At 40.5% G+C, this 20,530-nt stretch overlaps 1 protein-coding gene across 3 annotated transcripts in view; it reads right to left on the reverse strand.

Annotated features, from left to right (window-relative positions):
* Positions 1-20,530, reverse strand: part of LOC122539947 (acid-sensing ion channel 2-like) — a 1,269,818-nt gene that overhangs the window by 86,435 nt on the left and 1,162,853 nt on the right. For all 3 annotated transcript variants that reach the window (XR_015752504.1, XM_043675161.2, XM_087977878.1), the window contains 2 exons: positions 7,549-7,699; positions 6,436-6,492 (listed from right to left, as the gene is read on the reverse strand). Coding sequence is in view for 2 of the 3 variants with exons in the window: in XM_043675161.2 (XP_043531096.1) it covers positions 6,436-6,492; positions 7,549-7,699 (208 nt within the window). In the remaining variant the exon portion in view is untranslated. The remainder of the gene's footprint in view (positions 1-6,435; positions 6,493-7,548; positions 7,700-20,530) is intronic.

Here is a 20,530-nt window from a genome sequence, read left to right on the forward strand (position 1 = left end):
CTGTGTGTAAACACTTGAAAATTCAATTTTCAAAACAGGAAGTGGACTGTGAGTACATTAAATTAGGATAATAACTGTATGTACTGCACTGATGTAATCACCTTTATCTGAAGCTATTAAATGCTAGTGACTGGAAGGGACGCTCTGGCATGTTTACAACAATCCTGCAACAACACTGCTGAATACAGGGATCTGTGCCCTTTCATCTTGTAATATATATAGGCTAACTGCTTGATAAAACACCAGTGCCCATTCGCCGAACATACCTACGTTTTACGTTCCTCAATGAGGGCTGTGTCCTTCTCAAATTTAGCTTCCAAATTTCTGGGCTTCTCTTGATATTAAAACTATACTTTTGGACTGTACTTCGGAAAGCTTAGCTTATATGGCTCTGATCCGCTATTCTCTTGCTTAAATTGTAAAGTAACTTTGATCAGTTGACAGCCCCTCCTTCACCACAGTTCACTTCTGGGCCTGTGACCCGTCCCCTGGCTTGACTGGGCTTGAAGGTTCAGCTACAAACTGAAACCAGAGTCATGCTTCTCGGAATTGAGGTGACACTGAGTGCAGCTGCTGTTCTCTTCTTCCCGCAAACATTCTACACATTTCCTGGATTTTCATTCCTAAGAAGTACTTCCATCAATGCATTCTTTTCGATCCTGCCATTCAAACAATTTTCAGTCTTCACTCATTTCTGAACTTGAACAGCAATTCATTGGATGCCCAATGGCACCTCTGCCTCACTTAATTTGACTTTATCTCACCATGGGATTTTTGACATCATCTCTGAACTTGCTCCTAATGTTTGCTCTATATTCCTGCCAACAATATCCTAGCCTAGTTTCTGGGTAGACGGAAGTTTCTAACAGTGCTGGAAGCTCCAACATGAGGACTCTTTGGGAATTGTTCCAGAAGCTTGAATGCTCTCCAGGTCTATCCCACAATAATGTCTCAAACTGAGACTTGTGTTTCGAGGTGCTTATCTGGATTGTTACCCAGTACCTGTTGCACAGAGAAACCTAGTTTAACTCCGGATGTTCACCTCAACCCTGTGATTAACCCTGGATTCCAGACTACCCCCCTCACACCCTGGCTATCCTTGCACTATCTCCTGTCCCAACACAACACTACAATCTGACTTCCCTGATCCCACCTGATACTCTGTCCAATGTGACTCACCCCTGACCTGACAACTTCTCCCGACTGCAATATCCTGGCCCACCGACCACAGTATACATCTCAGCCAGCTCCCTAATACCCCTACCTACCACCCCATCCTCCAGTCACCGTACGCACTGGCCACCTCCACCCAATGGTCACTCCATTCACCTCTCACTCACCTACATGTGGACACCTACTCCTTCACCATCCTATTTTCCTGCTATTCTAAATCCTTGCCAATTACCATACCCACCTTATTCCCTTATGTATCCTCTCCCTTTACTTAACTTACCCAGCTCCTTACCCACTTAAATTATCAACCCCTATCCATCCCATCCTTATATACTTACCTTTATTCCGTGACTTTTCAAAGAAGCTTTTAGGGATTGAAATTCTGTATTTACCAGAATACCAGTAAAAGTGGGTGCACAGATTTTCTGTATTACTTCTTCCGAGGTTTACTGCAGTATGTTCGTTCTGAAGGATCCTGTATCAGATGTTTGCTCAGGAAGATTGGCAGAAGTTAAGTGTGTATTTCTTTTTGTTGGATTAGGTTCAGAAATAAGGTTTCTGATCCAGACCAGATGATCTGGGCCTTCATGTATCCTAATATTTTTAATTGGGTGTGTGTAACAGAAATTTTCTCTGCATCGAGTCACATGCACAGATCTGAACCCATTTCTCCTACTTCCATCTTTATAACTCCTCTCATCTTGTCATCATACCTTGTTTCATTGGTAAGGAAGTTAGATATTCTCCCCTCTCAAATTCATTCCAACAGTCCTGCCAGAATCACATCTTAAATAAATCTGCCATCTTCCTCTGTGTGTCTATTGGCACCCTCCAAAGAGCTTATCAAGTATCTGTTACTGCCTCTTAATGAGCAGTAACACCATTTACTCTCTGCTATTTTCGCACCCCTTCCCACCAATTCCCCACAACCCCCCCTCCCCCTGCCCCCAATAAAAGCCATGGCTAATCCTGTCAATCTCCTTCCCACCCATTTCACCCCTCCCCAGGTTTGGCACTGCCAGTAGATCAAATCTCTTGGCACCTCTTCCAGGAAGTCCCTTCATCTGAGAACAAGACTATCATTATCCATGGATGGATTGCATCGACATCATGATGGAAATCTGGTTGAGAGTTGATGACACTTGACCAGTAAATGAAGCCATCCCAGTTGGTTAGACCTTTCACTGCTTGTCCACATGATCGCTGTGGCAGTGTGGCTCTGACCACCAAATTGGAATATTGGAGCAGGAATAGGCCATTCAGCCCATCTAACCTACTCCACCATTGAATAAGATCAAGACTGATCAAAAATTTCACAACTTTTTATACAGTGTCCCTGTAGTCCATGACATTACTGATAATCAAAATATTATCAACCCCTACTTTATATATACTCAAAAGCAAAGTTTCTGTAGTTCTCTAGGGTAGGGAATTCCAAAGATTTATCACCCTCTGAAGAAAAGGACTGTCCTCATCTCAGTCTTAAATGAAATCTTGATCTATTTTTCTCAGTCTTCCTTCAAGCATCTCACTTTTGTTGATCCAGGTACCTTGGAAATATTATCAGCAAGAGATGGTAATATATTGGTAATATCACTGCATGGGTACGCCAAAGGTCTAAGCTAATGCCTTGGGGACATGGGTTCAAATCCCACTATAGCAGCTAGTGCAATTTGAATTCATTTAATGCATCTGGAATTCAAACTGATTCCCAGTGATAGTAACCATAAAATTATCACTAATTTTTGTTTGCTAATGTCTTTTAGAGAGGGAATCCTGTCACTCACACCTGGTCCCATCTACAGGATCTCCACACTCACAACAATTTGATTCCTCTTAACTGCCCTTTGAAAAAGCATAGGAAACCACTTGGATATAGGCCAATAAAGGATGGATAACAAACACTGGTATTCTTCCGTCTCTGCTTTAAGTCACTTCTCATTCTTGCTGCTTTCAACCTTCATGTCAATTAATGAAGTTATTTCTACATTCACTCTCCTTTCTTAATTTCTCTCTTCACAAAAACTCCCAAAGCCATGTTTACCATCACCCCTTTAGCTTCACAGTTCTATGTCAGTTTGCTACTCCTTTCACTACTTCAGTCCCAGGTATTAGATTACTTACAGTGTGAAAACAGGCCCTTCGGCCCAACAAGTCCACACCGAACCTCCAAAGAGCAACCCACACAGACCCATTTCCCTACACCTAACACTACGGGCAATTTATCATGGCCAATTCACCTGACCTGCACATTTTTGGACTGTGGGAGGAAACCGGAGCACCCAGAGGAAACCCACGCAGACACGGGGAGAATGTGCAAACTCCACACAGACAGTTGCCTGAGGCGTGAATTGAACCCGGTTCCCTGGCACTGTGAGGCAGCAGTGCTAACCACTGTGCCATCGTGCTCCAGGCCCATGGCTGGGCACTTGACAAGAAGGACTGTAAAGTTGAACTTTATTTCTTTATTTTTCTGCCTTTATATTCTATGTTTTGGTTAACTTGCTCTGTTTTAAGATGGTGCTGGAAATTGACGACACTATGCAACATTTTTTACTGCATTTTGTAACAAACAACACATGACAATAAATAAATCAAACCAAATCAATGTAAGACCATCTTTGATTGCTTCTTTGTATTGCTCTCAATTCATCTACCTCTTCTGTTCCAAACTGCACATGTTTGTGTGTGTTACCAGAGATCGCTTTCGTCCAATTCATTAACAACCACACTTTCAAAATCCTAATTGAGAGTATACATCAGCGGCCCCTAACATCTGCATTTTTGCCCTTTGTTTCATCAGACCAAACTTCTCCAAGTTCTTCCTTCTGAAAGTCTGTTGCCTGCGCGTTAACTCCCATCAATTTCCTTATTCCAACCTCTTCCATCAGGCAGAAGATACAGAAGCTTGAACACATGCACCAAGAGGTTCAAGAACAACTTCTTCTCTACTGTTTTTAGGCTGCTAAATGACCTCTCTAATTTCAAATAGTGTTGAACTTGCCTTTGTGCACGTCCTGTGCAACTCTAACCTGTAAGCCTCGATTGGTCTAAGCACCCTATGGTCTGTACGTCCTTGTTTACTATGATCATCCTGTACTGCTCACAAAACCTTTCACTTTACTTGGGTCCATGTGACTAGAATAAATCAAAATCCAATCCAAATCAAATTGTCTCTGTTCTTGCTGACCTTAGTCAAGCAATATCTCAATTTTAAAATTCTCAGCCTTGTTTTTCTTATAAAGGTCTAGCCCTTTCTTATCTGTCATCTCCTCCAATCCTATTACCCGTGGAGATATCCGTGCTCCTCTAAATCAGGCCTCTACTACATTTCCATGTATTAGTACTGATGGCTTTGTCTTTAGCTGGCTAGGCCTCAAGCTTGCAAAACCTCTCCCTGAATATCTTCACCTCTCTATCTTATTTTCCTGCTTTAATACACGTCTTAAAATAAACCTAAGCTTTTAGTTGCCTAACATATCTTTCATAGTTGAATGTCATACCTTCATTTTATAATGCTTCTACAAAACACTGGAGGCACTACATAGATATACGTTGTGTTGTTTAGTCCTGAACGTAAGCTCACAAGTGAATTATCCTTTGCGTTCTGGTCGATATTCATCCCTCAATCAATATCACTAAACAGATCATCTGGTCATTGTAGTAGGATCGTACTGAGTTGCAGACAGAGTTAAATTTCTCCTCATGCCAATGAACAACAAACTTTACTAACTCTGTACATAACTGGGTAGGAAAGAGCATTCCTTTAACTGTGTAGGCTGGGTCACAGTTCCATGTGTAGATATTCCATTTCCCCCTGCCAGCAGCCACCACTGACATCAATTTCATTAGTATAGTTGGATTTAACCATTATCCTAGAGGCATTATCAAATTTCCTGTGTCTCAGCATAAATCCCACCTTTTCCCAGTTACTATTTTCCCTTCTCAGCTGGTGCTAGAACATCTGTGTTTCTCCAGCAATTTCTGCTTTTGTACCACACTGTTGTTGGTTGTTTAGAATTATATAAAGCACTTTTGTCTGCACCTTGCATTTGTGTCAGTAGTGGCTCACTTTGAAGCATTCTAAATTGAGTCAGGAAAGTTCCAGGTTCAAGACCCATTTCAAGACTTGAGTCCAAACATTGGTACTAATACTTGAGTGAGAGAGGTGCTGAATTTCAGATTTGATATTAACCCAAAATTCTGTCTGCCTTTTCAGTTAGACATGAAATATCCCAGGATGCTATTTTGCAGAAGTCCAGGAGCATTGTCCATAGTCTTCTTGGTAATATTTATCCCTTCTCCAATTTCACAAAAACCTGGTCATTAGGACATTGTTGTTTATGGAAGTTTGCTGAGTGTAAACGTATTGCCAAGAGTCCTGTGTTACAAGGATGATTATACTTCAAAAGTGCTTAACTAGCTGTAAAGCACATTCAGCAATTGTAAAAGGCAATATACAAATGTAATTCTTTCTTTACTGTCAGAGCTGAGCACTATTCAAAGCTTTCAAGGCATCAAGTTGAAAAAGTTGACAACAGGAACTATTTCTTCTGATCAGAGCCTGGACAAGGAGGCATACTCTTAAAAACTAAAAACAGAATTTTCACAAGTGAAATGAGAAAACATTCTCACCATTAAATGGTGAGGAGTTCTGGACTAATTTTCTCAAGCAACAGTTAATGATAGGGCAACTGTAAATTTTAATTCTGAGATTGATTAATTTTTGTCACTTGCATTGATAGGCTGCAGGGCCTGTCCAAAGGGGTCTCTGACTACTCACCCAAAGCTCTATGCTCCCTGTTCTACATTGGTTTCTGGTTAAGCAACATCTTCATTTTAAAATTCCCTGAGTTGTTTTAAAATATCTTATGGGCTTGTCCTTCCTTATTTCTGTAATCTCCACCAACCTCACAGCAGTCAAGTTTATGTGCTCCTCCAACTCCAAGTTCAGGAACATCCTGAATTGAATCGCTCCATCGTTGGGGTGTATTTCCAGTTACCAAAGTTCCTATCTTTGGTGTTCCTTCCTTAAATCCCTCTGTTTGTCTTCCACTCTTTCTTCCTTTCAGATAGTCTTCGAAAGTGACTCTTTGGCCAAGCCTTTGAACAACTGTCTTAATATCTTTTCATGCAATTCTGTGTCAAATTGGAAGTGCCTTGTGAATTTAAATATGTTGTCAACACCATGGAAATGCATATTATTGCTGTTCTTGCCTAGTATTGTGCCCAGTCCAACAAGCTGAGGGGAAACCAACTCACCTAATGTTGGCTCCGCACATTCCTTGTATTGTTCAGGGGTGCAATAGTGTGCATCACCTGCAATAAAAAGCACAGAAGCTTGATGTGAAACTCTGAATATTCTATTGTCCTTTTGTGATCATTTTAGATAAAGAAAAATATAAAATATCTTTTTCTTCAGATATTGTGGCAGTGTATTTCTGGGATTGGTTCAGATGCATTGATTTTTATAGCAAAGGCAGATCCCAGTTTCCTGGCAATTGCTCCTTAGTCAGTCCAAAACTATTCCCATTGCTCTTCTCTTCTCATAGCTCTGGATCCTCCACAGTTTCAGAAATTCACCTACTTTACCCTGAAAGATGCAATAGTCTTTGATTCAAACCATCCTTGTGCTGCTTACAGAACTCTCGAAATCTATGTAATGACTGTCATCTTAGATTCCAATCCTGTGAAATTTGGCTAACAATCAAATCTGTGGATCATAAATGCAACTCTCAAAATTTATTATTGACTAACTGTCAAGTGACAGTAAAGAATCCAGGGACACTGTGGCTAACCTAAATATAGTTTTGGTGAATCCGAACATGTAATGGATTCAATGATTTAACATTTCCAGCAACTAAACCAGTTTCTGCACAAGTTATGGATTTGTAAGAATAGAGTTGCAAAGCAGGTTGTGTAGATGAGTGGATGAAGCTATGAAGAGGCAAAGCCAAACTAAATGAGTGGACAACTCTCTGACAGATGGAGTTCAAGATAAGGCTATTCACTTCGAGTGTAAGAAAGACAAAGTGGAATATTTTCCTGATGTTGAGAGATTCCGACCTGCCCTTGTGGCTGCAATACTAATACAACTAGTGGTTCAGTATCTGTTGGTAAGATGTTAGTAGTGGGAGGTTAGGTGATGGTGATGCCATTGAATGTCAAAGGGGTGACAAGTAAATTCTCTTTTATTGAGATAGTCATTGTCTGGTATTTGTGTGGCATGAATGTTACTTGCTATATGACAGCCCAAACCTGGAAACTGCAGTTTGTAAAGCAGCACTATTATTATTTCAAGTTATTTTCTAACTACCAGAATGTCACACAGTAGATTGTGAAATAGTATAAGCAGAAACACTGGCTCTCGTTTACCTGGCATATGCACCATCCGACAGTTGCAGTTCTCCACCAGGTATCTTGTTTCACAGTCAATCCTACAAGCTGTGATGCTATAGCTTGGGAAAAAGTCTGTGTTGACAGCTGAAGACTGACAATCTCCCCAAGGTGGTGGCAGGTATATCAGCTGCAAGCAGAAACATACTGTGATTAACCTTTTCAACAAAATCCCAAAATTAATTGGCTCACACTTCAATAGTATAATAATCACTTGATATGGCTTTATGGTTAGGTTCATTTTAGCAATATTTACATTCTATTATATTTAACAAAGTTACTAATTCTGGTAAGCTTGCAGAAGGACGTAAGTGATAATGTTTAGACCTAAGTTTGAACTGCAAGTACAAAGAAGTAGCTTTCAGTTTTCAATTTTCAATTTCTTCTCGTAACTCTTATGAACACAGGAATGGTAAAGGAGATGAACATTAAATTGCAATGCTCGACTCTTTAAGGAACAACCTTTCAAATGAGACATGTTGTGAACATAAAGGTGTTCAACACTCCAATTTTGCATTAGCCTTTACTTTCAAGACAGAAATTATGCAGCTTCATTGAGGTACACAGCACTATGCAGAAAGTGATAGCAATTGAAGATTTCAACATTTCCACATCATAATCAGCAAATACATTGTGTTTAAATTGCAAGAGTAATTCCGGACATTGTTCAATGGTTAATCATGGCTTGCAAGCAAGTGTTTACTTAGATTTTCTCAACATTAATACCAATTTCACAGTTAGACACTTTTATTTGAAATGGATTAATACTGGTGTTAAAATAACACAGTAGAAAATGTGGCTGAACAATTCTTGGTCAGACTGCCAGAAAAATCAAACTACTAGGCTAACCACATCAAGAAAGATTATAAAGAGCACTGAGACTGATACTCAATGTTAATTATCACCATTGTCTGTCAATGAATAAGCTTTACTTACTTGCCACCTACTTAACTTATCTAAAATTAGAATATATACTTTTAAAAATAGTTCACTCACTGGGATCTGGAATGACAACATGCTAAAATTTCTGATGATGGGCTTAAACCCAAGACATCGACTCTCCTGCACTTCGGATGCTGCCTGACCTGCTGTGCTTTTCCAGAGCCTCCCTTTCTGACTCTGATCTCCAGCATTGGAGTCCTCACTTTCTCCTAATACTTACCAGCCAGACCTAATCGGATCAGATAGGCTGAGTTTCCTTTCATGCAGAAAGAGACAGCTAAGGGATGAGTGAAAAGGTTTGATAAAGGAAATGTACAGATGTTGTTACTACATCCACATGAATGAAGGGCAAGCCTGATGAATCAGGAGACCTTTTCCTGCCCTTCATTTTCCTACAATGAGAAAAAAAATTGACATAAACCAGAAATACAAAATCAGCATCATCAGCATGTCTGTATGGGGCAGGATAAGTGCAGTCTTGGCACATCAAAGCTTAATATAATGCTTCATGTTCATGGTTTAGTCTACTTGTGCTCTACGTTGTTGAATAAGTGCATTAGGCTTTGAAAGGGTTCATTCTGAGGACAGCATTAAGCACTACCCAAGATGATAATGTTATCGCTGTGTCTGCCTGGGTTTCCTCTGGGTGCTCAGATTTCCTCCCACAGTCCAAAAATGTGCAGGTTGGTGGATTGGTCATGCTCTGTTTCCCATAGTGTCCAGGGATGTGTAGGCTAGATGGATTAACGGTGGGAAATACAGTGTTACAAGGATAGAGGTGGGTCTGGGTGGGATGCTTTCTGGAGGGTTGGTGTGGACTCAATAGGCCGAATGGCCTGCTTCCACACTATAGGGATTCTATGATTCTATATGGACATTAATATGAGGATAGCTTGAAGAAGTCCCAATACTGCAATCTCACTATCAATGTATACCATAGTGATATAACTTGCAAACAAACTACTTGTTTAAGACAAGAGCCTCTTCTTGTTAGATTACAAACCAGTTGTTCTCTACCACACTAGATCAGCTAGACTCTGTCAATCCTTACTAGAAAAGAGGGTGGTGGCAACAAATCTATCAAAGGTATCTTTTACCAAGATGTGCCCTGTGAGGACCGACCACATGATGTTTAATAGCCATAATGAAGTCCTGTGGCACAGTGGGTGTGGCCCTTACCACTCATCAGAAGCTCTGGGTTTCAGACTCAACTCAGGACCTGGAAACCTTTTTCACATACATCAATGTCAGGCAGTAAGCGGAGGAGAGAGTCCCAGTCTATCACACGATGGAAAGAAAGTTACAGCTTCCACCATATCAGGACTCATTGCTCCAGGCCAAAACATGGATATAAAAAGCACATTTGACCACAACAACTCAAACCCCTTCAGCTAACCGCATCACCCTGGCTGCATTACATCTTGCTACGATGTAGCACTAATGCATGTCAAACATACAAATTTCTCTCGCTATACCTTTCTGCGATTTTATAGGAGTATTATCCTGCTCTGAGCTACATTCTGCTCATAAATTCTCATTCCTGCTTTTGCTCAGGGCTAGCCCTTTGAACTTGTATTGTAATTGTGATAAACATGCCATCTCACACTGACAGATTCACATTTCTAATCATCTCATTGAGAAACTCAGGTTGAATTTTTGATATGATTTTACTCTGGAATGCTTAATCACATGGAACAATTTTATGTTATCTACCATGACTTTCCAAAAAGAGATTTGGTCTCAGTGAAATTCACTTCTATGCCTGTACCAAGGGTAAGGAAAAATGCAGCACACCAGATCAAAATCCTAAGGCAGGAAAAGGAGGTAATCAAAACAAAAGGAGTTACTCAGACTTTATTTTAATAAATTTAAACTGTTTTGCTTGGCGTGTCGTTTTGCTTCCTTCTTTACTTGCACCTGCTTCTGGACCCATTCTAAATTAAAATATCCATGAAATGCTCAGACTAAACGTGATTATGGATTCTGGTACAAATTCTCTGGAGGTTCTGGCTATTTCCATCAAAATAATTTGCACATCCAACGTTACCACCATGTTTATTTTAGCCTGTGGTATATAGTTAGAACACTACAAGTTGGCCTGCTATACTGAATCCACTCATAGTGGTCTGGATGGGTTGGGTCGTAAACATTTCAGCCTGAGGTTCTGAGACACAGCAAGCTGATCTGGCACCTGGCATAAATAATTGAAGTTGTAGTGCAGACATTGAGCTTAGGCCTCAGGATATGAATGAGTTGTAACACAGCGAGCCAATCTGCTGTAATCTAATTGAAACATGCTGGATGGAACAGCAGTGCTATCCTAGAGGCTTGATAATATAACTAGGGCATGAATGAACTACCACATGCTCCTCCAATCTTGTGCTAATCCTGAGATTGAGGCCACCTCTCCAATATATCTAACATGCCTGGCTTGTCCCAATGTCCTTCATACTTAACTAATGTCACTGATGCAACATAAACTATTGGGGTGACACTACAGTCTCCACGAATATAATTTCTTCATTATTGGAAACTCTTAATAATCATCTCAAGTCCTGATCAGGACAATGATTGGGGAACCATTATATTCTCACTGGTTGCAAATGTTTCCAGTAATCTTTTGTTTTAAGAAGTCAACCCTTGCATAATGCCTTTAGCAGCATGATTTTTAAAAAAGAACAATATGCCACATAAGGAAGCGTTAGGTCAGATAGATGTAAGCTTGGTCGTGAGGTGGGTTTTAAGGCAGGAAATGACTCACAAGAGATGGAGGGCTGCAGAGAAGGAACACCAGAGCCCAGGGCCTGGGTAACCGATGGTGTAGCCACCAATGAGGGAGCAATGGGAACGTACCAGAGACCAAAATTAAAGGATTGTAAATGTCTTGAAGGGTTGCAAGAGGTTGCACAGATAGAAAAGTGCAAGGCCACGGAGGGATTTGAAAGCAAGTATTAGACCTTGAATACCAAGGTCAAAATCTTTCAAAGTTTTCCTGGCTGCAAAGGCCAGGAATGAAAACACTGTGAAATTTAATTCAGAATGCAGCAATGGGAAGATCGAGTCTGTCCTGGTCAAAAACAACCATTTAATGATTCTAATCCCATCTTCCTGCACTTGGCCAGAACCTTGTCACCTTGCCATTGCAAATGCACATCTAAATACTTTTAAAAATGTCACAAGGGTTTCTGTTTCTACCAGCCTTACAGATAGTGAGTTCCAGATACTCATCACACCCCTATCTGGTGCACACTTAGGCAAGAATCTGTCGGCATTAAGGGAAACCATGATTAAATGGGAGGTGCAATTGCTCACTTACAGTGGGATAGCAATTAGTGGGATGTGAATGAGCTACTAGATAGCTACAACCCCAAACAGCAGAACTCAGGGATTAAATGAATGGCCCTTGCCTCCCAGCAAAATCTTTTGAATTTGGCTGTAGCTTCATGAAAATGGGAGGTGTACCATGTACAGAGGCACTCAATCCCCAATTGCAGGAAAAGTGAATGGTGGGAAATGGGCGAGTTACTTACAGCTACTGTGGCACTTGCCTTTTAATCCCATAGCCTTCTTGGTCTGGGAACCTCCTTGCACTAACCTCCAACCACCTTTATTGTAGGATCCAGTAACAATTCTTAATGCACTCCCTGCAGATCTCCGGACAGCAATCACTGTTTCTGATGATGTTGCCACTGACAGCTCTCAAGAGCAGGAATTCTACCTCACAAGTCCTAGTGCTGGCCAGTTAAAGACCGATGGGCTTTGCACTAACAGGTGGAATTTTTGTTTGAGACTAAGTGTGGAAGTGGGTATAAAAGCAGGAAGGATTTTTGTTCAGGGGTCAGTTTGGGTTTTACCAATGAATTACATTTTCCTAGCACTCATTAGATATTTATGCATGGGGTAAAATGTCAAATTTTTGAGGTCAGGAGGTTCTGATACCTGTTGGAACATTCCAGGCTCCAACATTTGGGCACCTTATAAATACGTGTCCAGACAGTTCTTCACTCTCTGCAGTTCAGGATCCTCACTCAAGGTCAGCTCATATCCGCCATTCATCCCTGGAGATGTTAAAGACCTAGCGTAAAACAGGGCCATGCTTTAGTGATGCCTTCCTAGAGGTTGTCATGGCTTTCATCGAGAGAAGGGAAGTTGTTGTCATTATGGATGACAACTGGAGGCTACCCTAATTGATGAAGGCAGCTTACTGTACTTTGCCAGGATAAGTACTATTCTCTACTCAATGTTTCATACTCCTTTGGGTGTGAATTGTTATTGTAAGGTTTCCACTACACAGGGCTCTCAGTCAGGAGATTGGATGCCAGGCATCTTCATTCCTGATGAAGGGCTTTTGCCTGAAACGTCGATTTTCCTGCTCCTTGGATGCTGCCTGCCCTAATGTGCTTTTCCTGCACTACTCTAATCTTGATCTTCATTAGATGCCTCACATGTAGTCAACGTCTGTCACTTCATTTCACTAACCAGCGTAGCACTACTTGCACCCACAGTGACACTGCCTCTCACATCTGCTAGGATTCACACTTAAAATATAAAAGAAGTTACAACAATCAGCAGCTTGTTCACCAGAAGGCCACTGAGCTAACACCCAACTAGGAGAATATACATGTGTGATAGCCTTTCCCAAATAGCTTCCATAGGACAATAACACAACCACAAAAGATGGCCCTTTGAGTCGAGCTCTTTTTTGAGTTCAGCTCTACTTGCTTTCCACATTTGGGTTTGTTGGAGTCAGCTGGTGTCTCTGCCTCACTTGGGCAAGCTTGTTGACCCAGACAGTCTTCACCCCTAACATATCCATTTTGGGTGAAGAAAAGCCTCAGTATGAAGATGCGATGTTACTGAAGATATGCGTACTCACTGGAGCATGGAGGAAGTAATCTACTTATCTGGCACATCATTTATAAATATATAATATATATGGGTCAGGTTTGTGATCATTTATATTTAACTAATGAGACTGCATCTGTGAACGTAACTGTAGTGTTAAAGAGTTTTCATGACCTTTTATTGAATGAAAACAGGCTCTCGATGAAGATCAGGAAATCGCCCAGCCTTGAAAATCCTAGAGCTGCTCAACAAAACCTTAATGCACCACTGGGAAATTGATTTTTTAAAATCTCATTGAGGTTTGCCTGCCCGCCCTTCTGAAAGTTCCAGGCAGGTAAAGAAGATTCTGCTCTTGATTTCAACATTGACATATGATGCTTCGGACCTTAAGATTTTTTTGACCAGCACAGAAACAGTAGTCTGCATTCTCACTCCTGTCACAATTCAAGTGAGTTACATTGCTACATTAATGGGATGTAAGTCTCCTTCAGGGAGAAGGCCCTGCTTCCATTTTCTTCTGTACATTTATACCCTTGTTTTCTGGAGTTCATTCCATCCAGGCAATGTTTTCAGCAGTCATTTCATCAAAATGACACCAGGCCGTATTAGTATTTCCATCAGTTCTGTGTGCCAGCATTGGCTCGGTGATAAATTTCTCACTTTGAGGCAGAATGACCTGGGTTCAAGCTTCACTCCAGAGACCTTCACATACAAATGTAGCTAATAGTCCTTTGAAACGGGACTGTACTGTACTGTACTGCTGGGGAACTGGGAGGTTCCAGAAACATGTTTGCTAGTCGTTCTTTAATGCAGCCACTTTGTGTTTGTATCTGATTTCCAAAAGAAGACAACCCACATCAGTTAACCCCAGCTCCACTATTTAAAGGCCAGGATGAGACTCGTAACACTGTGCAAGTTTTAGCAGAGCGAGAAGCTGCAGTGATGGACTCAGAACAATGCAAGATAGCTCCACATTTTATTGATGCCTCCAACTGTGGATTTGGTGAGCTGTAAAGGGTTGCAGGGAGATTCTGATCTCTGCCAATGGGAGAAAGAGGAGGACTGCCTCAGAATCAAGAAGTTAAAGCCCCCAGAAGCTGGTGAGGAGTTTGACAATGGGAGTGTGATGTCACACACCTAGATTAATTAACACAAGACATTTAATGACCTAATCAGGGAAAGACAGTTGCAATGACTCATTCAAATATATTCTTTTAATGTGTCTAACCCCAAATGCCTTTACTCTGCATTCCAATCAACTCCTGCACATCACTCTTTGTGCCAACTTAGCTTGCAGGTGCATTTATCCCACCCCTTTAGCCACCTCCACACATCTCCATTTCAACATCTAGCACTGCCATTCACTCCCATCTGAATGTAACATCACACCCAATACCCTCAATCAATGCTGTCACCTTTTTCCTCAATGCTTTTCATTTCACACCATTACTGGTCACTTATTCCTAGCCTTTCAAGAGCACAGAAGAGGAAGAGGCTGAGAATCAGCAATGGTGCTCCATCCACCTCCATATTAAGAGTTACAGAGTAGGAAGCTCTGCAGAGTAGCTAAGACAGTGGCCATTAGTGATTAAAAGATCTAGCTGTCAGGTATTAAAATGAAAAAAAAAACATACATGGCCTGCAACACTCACTCATGTTGATGCTAAGGTTGGAGGTTTGAGCTGTACAGAGAGACTGAATAGGCTGGGGCTATTTTCTCTGGAATGTCAGAGGCTGAGGAGTGACCTGAAAGAGGTTTAAAAGATCATGAGGGGCATGGATAGGGTAAATAGACAAGGTCTTTTCCCTGGGGTGGGGGAGTCCAGAACTAAAGGGCATAGGTTGAGGGTGAGAGGAGGGAGATTGTAAAGGGATCTAAAGGGCAACTTTTTCACGCAAAGTGTGGTGTGTGTATAGAATGAGCTGCCAGACGAAGTGGTGGAGGCTGGTACAATTACAACATTTAAAAATCACCTGGATGAGTACATGAATAGGAAGGCGTTAGAGGAAAATGGGCCTAGTGCTGGCAATTGGGACTAGATTAATTTAGGATATCTGGTCGGCATGGATCAGTTGGACTGAAGGGTCTGTTTCTCTGCTGTACATCTCTATGACTGCATGACTCTATGTTGACTTGATGTCAGAGGCCACTGAAATGAAATAATTTAGAACTTTGGTGCCCTGATATTTCTAATTCATATCCTTCCTCCCCCCTTGTTTCATCAAGTATGTAGCTGAAGGTGGTGCAGGAGGAGGGTGAAGACTCCTTGGAGGGGGTGATTCACTTTGACAATGCACCTTCACAGACCTTCCACCAGTTCAGATACAGATATGTCAGGGGAGATCAGCAAGACAACGTGGATTGTCAGTCGGGATAGGATGCTCCCAGCCCTACTCAGCCAGAGAAGATGCTAAGTCGCAAGAATCATTGACAATAAGTGTAATCCTAAGGTATTGAGTTTGGCTGTATCAAACACTGGGATACTCTGATACCGTGAAAGACATTATGCAAATGCATTTTTAAATCTTCATGAGATGTAGAGTGACTGTGGCATAGAAGAAAATTCTTTGGTCATTCAACTGTGGAGTAATTCCTGTGCTCTATTCCTAGAGCCCTGAAAATTTATTTATCTCAAAAGCCTTTGAAATTTTCCTTTGAAACCATCGACTGTCTTCACTTGGACCACCCTTGTCATCTTTAATTCTGTTTTTAATTAAATATTATTAGTCTTTTATATATTGCTATACTTGGTGATTAATAACCAACAACATAAATGCTAACTTCCCAAATTAGCATTTTGTTTTATTATCCATTGTTTGGATCACATTGTCCTATAGCAGATGATACTTCACTAATTAACTACAGCAGCAGAATCAGGCAGCTTCCAGCTTTCTGACTTCTCCCCACAAGTTTCTGTTTAATTCATTAGCGCAATAATAACAAGGGGCAGGCTTATACCAAGCAGACGTACAAAAAAATCTGGTAGTACAATGTTTCTCTATCTGAATATCCCCAGCGTTTCTTCACATAATCGATGAACTACATTCATGTGTTGAATTACTGAACATCACCATGATATCCATGTGTTAAGTACCACAAGGATAGAATATAGACATTGTTAACTCAAAAGGGTTGCTGTGTCAGACTTGCAATTTGAAAGGAACAATCAAAAACAAGCATATTCCTACATATTAAATAATTCTTTGTGATTGCTAACAAGGCAATATGATTAGATTTAGAAGCTCTTTTAAAATCATCTTTGCTTGGAAAAAGGCTTTCATTCCATTGAAATTGCTCAGGAGGTTTTCACTGCCCTGCTTTGTTTTTAAGTACAGAATCAAATGACATTGAATGTAATATTCTTGGTAGCTTTCCTGCAAAATTTCCATCGCAACATTAAATTATTACAATGCAATTTTTTAACATCAAAATGACAACTATTCAACGTTAAGTGTTTTACTGAATACGACTCTGTAGATAATTGGATGATGGAGCAACTCTGCATATTTCAGATAAATGGAATGCTCAATTGGAGAGCATTTTGATAGAAAACCAAACCAGATTGCAGGCATGTGTTTCCTGAAATGGCATGACCTGCTCTGATCAGTTAAAGTTTCTGTTGTACTGAGTAATGTGACTGGAGCAATACATCCCACAGAAATGGACAACTGAATTTGAATGCTAAGTTGTGGAAATTGATGATTTTCAAAATTTAGAGTGAATGCACCTAAATACTCATTGCAGAAACATAGTTTGATTACCATGTCATTTCCAAATCTTTCCTGCAAGCTCCTAGATCTGAAGGTGAATACACACAACTGCAAACAATAATTTTACTTTTCTACATGTTCTGGGCACTGCCAGAGGATGGGTGGTGACCCATCAATGGGGGAGGCATGAGCAGCATTGGTGGGCCTGAATCTGTCATGAATAGGGTGAACAGTCTTCCTGTTACATCTTCACTCCTTTGTTACCCTATGTTGTAGACTTTCGCTAACTAAGGAAACAGGTGTTCTGCTTAGCCTAGAATGGGTGGGAGATAGCCTTGTATCTCTTTTCTTGACTTGTCTTGTCTTCTCAGAAGTAAAGATGACATCTGGAAAAACCCAAACGTACACGTGGGTCTTACAACTCGGTGCCTTATCTTTTTAAAGCTCCAATATATAGTTTGGCAACCAAACCAAAATTATACCCCCGCTGAAAAATAGTGGGAAATAAAATGAAAACAAGACAATCTACCTCTAATGGAAATATCTGCAGCACTATTAACTTACCTCTGGCTGTAAGGACAGCGCAAAAGACTTCCTGTTTCTGACTTTTATTTAAATCGACTCTTTCTCATTCTCCAACATCAGCATATGTCAATTATGCTTTCCTGTATTGTTCATTCCTTTGAGTTTTATGTTTACATGCCAGTAAATCTAACACTAATGCACACATAATACGTCGCAAGATATTTATTCATTAGAATGGAAATGGCTTCCTTAAGTATGAGCTTAGCTGACACTGAAAGCTATAATTTGCCACAAACACACAGTGCACTTAGACCAGATTAAATGACCTTAATTTCCATTTTTTTGTACATCCATGTAAATGTTTATTAATTTTTTCAGTTTGAACACTTCATTATTCATTAACCTTTAAAGTCTCCTCACTCTGAATGTACGGTTAAGGTTTTAAATTGCTCAATCAATGGGAAATAAATGGCATTTTTCCAAATGAATATATTTGCAGCATTTTAAGTATCCATTCCCAACATAAATTCTTACCTGACAAAAGGGAAACTGGCCTTGCAGAAGTTGACTTCTAAAACTCCCATTGTTATTCCACTTATCAAGTAAGTTTATAATCAATAACCCCTCTGATTAGTAAACATTCCTATTTTTCATGTAAACCTTCTTTTTAAGGATGGAAATAAAAGTACTGTCATTTAAAGGCAATTAGAAATAAATACTTACTTAATCTTTCATTTTACACAGTGATGAATTTAAGTGAAGTTAGAATCATAGAATCACAGAATTTTACAGTTTAAAAGGAGGCTATTCGACCCATTGTGTTTGTACCGGCTTCCAAAAGAGCTACCTAGCCAATCCCACTCTCCTCCATAACACTCTAATTTTTTAAAATATATATCCAGCTCCCATGGAATCTACCTCCACCATTCTCCCAGGCAGCATATTCCAAATCCTAACCACTCTCTGTGAGTAAACACTTTTCTCCTCATCTCACTCCTAGCTCTCTTGCTCACAATCTTGTGACCCCGAGTTACTGACGTACCTACTAATGGAAACAGAATAGCTTTCTTTACTCTTGTCAACATTTTTTCATAATTTTGCACACCTCAAAAAGGTCACCTTCTATGCTGCAAGGAGGATATGCCCAATTTGTCGTATTCTACCTTGCATTGAAAATCCCTCATTCCCGATCATTCTAGTAAATCTCCTTTGCCCTCTCTCCAGGGCTTTAATATTGAAGATCATTTGACAGGTGTTTTCCCATTTGGCCAATTTCTCAATTTCCTTCCAAAGTCACTCAGCTTCATCCTCACATTTCACCATGCTCCCCAGTTTAGGATCAACTGCAAATTCAGAGATTTTGCCTTCAACGTCTATCTCCAAATCATTGATATAAATAAAAATAAAGCAAACGTCTCAACACCAATTCCTGAGAAACACCACTTTCAACTCATCTCTAATCTGAGAAATGCCCATCTATACCTACCCTCTATTTCCTATCTTCTAGCCAGCTTCTAATCCAGGCTGCCAAGGACCCACCAATTCCAAGTATTTCTAATTTGCTAACAATCCTGCCACATGGCATCATCTCAAATGCTTTCTGAAAGTCCAAATAGGCAACATCAACAGCACTATTCTCATCCACTGCCTGCGTCAACTTGTCAAAGGACTCAAGTAAAAGAACTCAACATGATCTGCCCTCGACAAAGCTTTGCTGACTGTCAAATATTAACTTATTTTTCTCTAAGGTATATTTATCTTATTCTTGGCCTCTGTCAGTTTTCCTACGACTAATGTCTGTAGTTACCTGTGTTATTCTTTGCCCCTTTCTTTGGGTATCACATTTGAAATCCTCCAGTCCCCTGGGACTAATTCTATGCTCAGACAGGCCTGGAAAATTTCTGTCAACAGCTCGGTGATTTGCTCCTTTACCTCTCTCAGCAATCCTGGATGCATCCCACCTGAGCCTGGTGACTTCTCTATCTGGAGTGCTGCCAGCCCTCTCAGTACCTCTTCTTTATATATCACCATACTGTTCCATTACCTAACACCAACATTTTCAACTGGCCCATTGTCACCATTTTCTGTTTTGGTAAAAACAGAAGAAAGTATTCATTGAGTACCTCTGCCATCCTCTTTGATTCAGTGAGCAGCTTACCCTGCTGCTTTCTTATGAGTCCTACTCTATCCTTCACTCATCTTTTACCACTAATATGTATGAATAACATGTTACTTTTTTTTAGTGCAGCCTGCCTCCCTTTCCTGATACTTCCTCTCAGCTTTTATTATTCCAGCTTTAGCCTCTCTCCTGCATTTGAGATTTCTTAATTCTATTAACATCATTCTGTTCTGCATCATATGCCTCTGTTTTCTTTCTTATTTTCTCAATAATTTCCTTCATCATCCAGGCTACTCTACCTCTGGATACTCTTTGTTTATTTCTAATAGGAATGTACCTTGCTTGCCCCCTGTTCATTTCTTTGAGGAGAAAGTGAGGACTGCAGATGCTGGAGATCAGAGCATTCCTGAAGAAGGGCTCATGCCCGAAACGTCGATTCTCCTGCTCCTTGGATGCTGCCTGACCTGCTGCGCTTTTCCAGCAACACATTTTCAGGCCTGTTCATTTCTCCTTTGAAAGTCTCCAATTTTCACCCACTATTTTATCCACCTAAATGCACTTCTAATCAAACTGCTGCAGTTAAACTTTCAGACTCTTAAAATCTGCCCTTTTCCAGTTTCTGATCTTAACTCTTGACTGATTTCTACCCTTTTCCTACTTAATATTGAACCTTATTGTATTATGATCACTATTTCCCACATGCTCCCCAACTCTGATGTTCTTCACTTGGTCTACCTCATTTCCTAGGACCACAACCAGCACGGCTTTCGTCTGGGTGGTTTGGGAAATGTACTGTTCCCGAAAGTTCTCCTGCTCACA

The sequence above is a fragment of the Chiloscyllium plagiosum genome, unplaced genomic scaffold (assembly GCF_037043375.1).
Source record: "Chiloscyllium plagiosum isolate Xiang-an unplaced genomic scaffold, Cpla_swu_hap1 HiC_scaffold_32, whole genome shotgun sequence".
NCBI classification, from domain to species: domain Eukaryota; kingdom Metazoa; phylum Chordata; class Chondrichthyes; order Orectolobiformes; family Hemiscylliidae; genus Chiloscyllium; species Chiloscyllium plagiosum.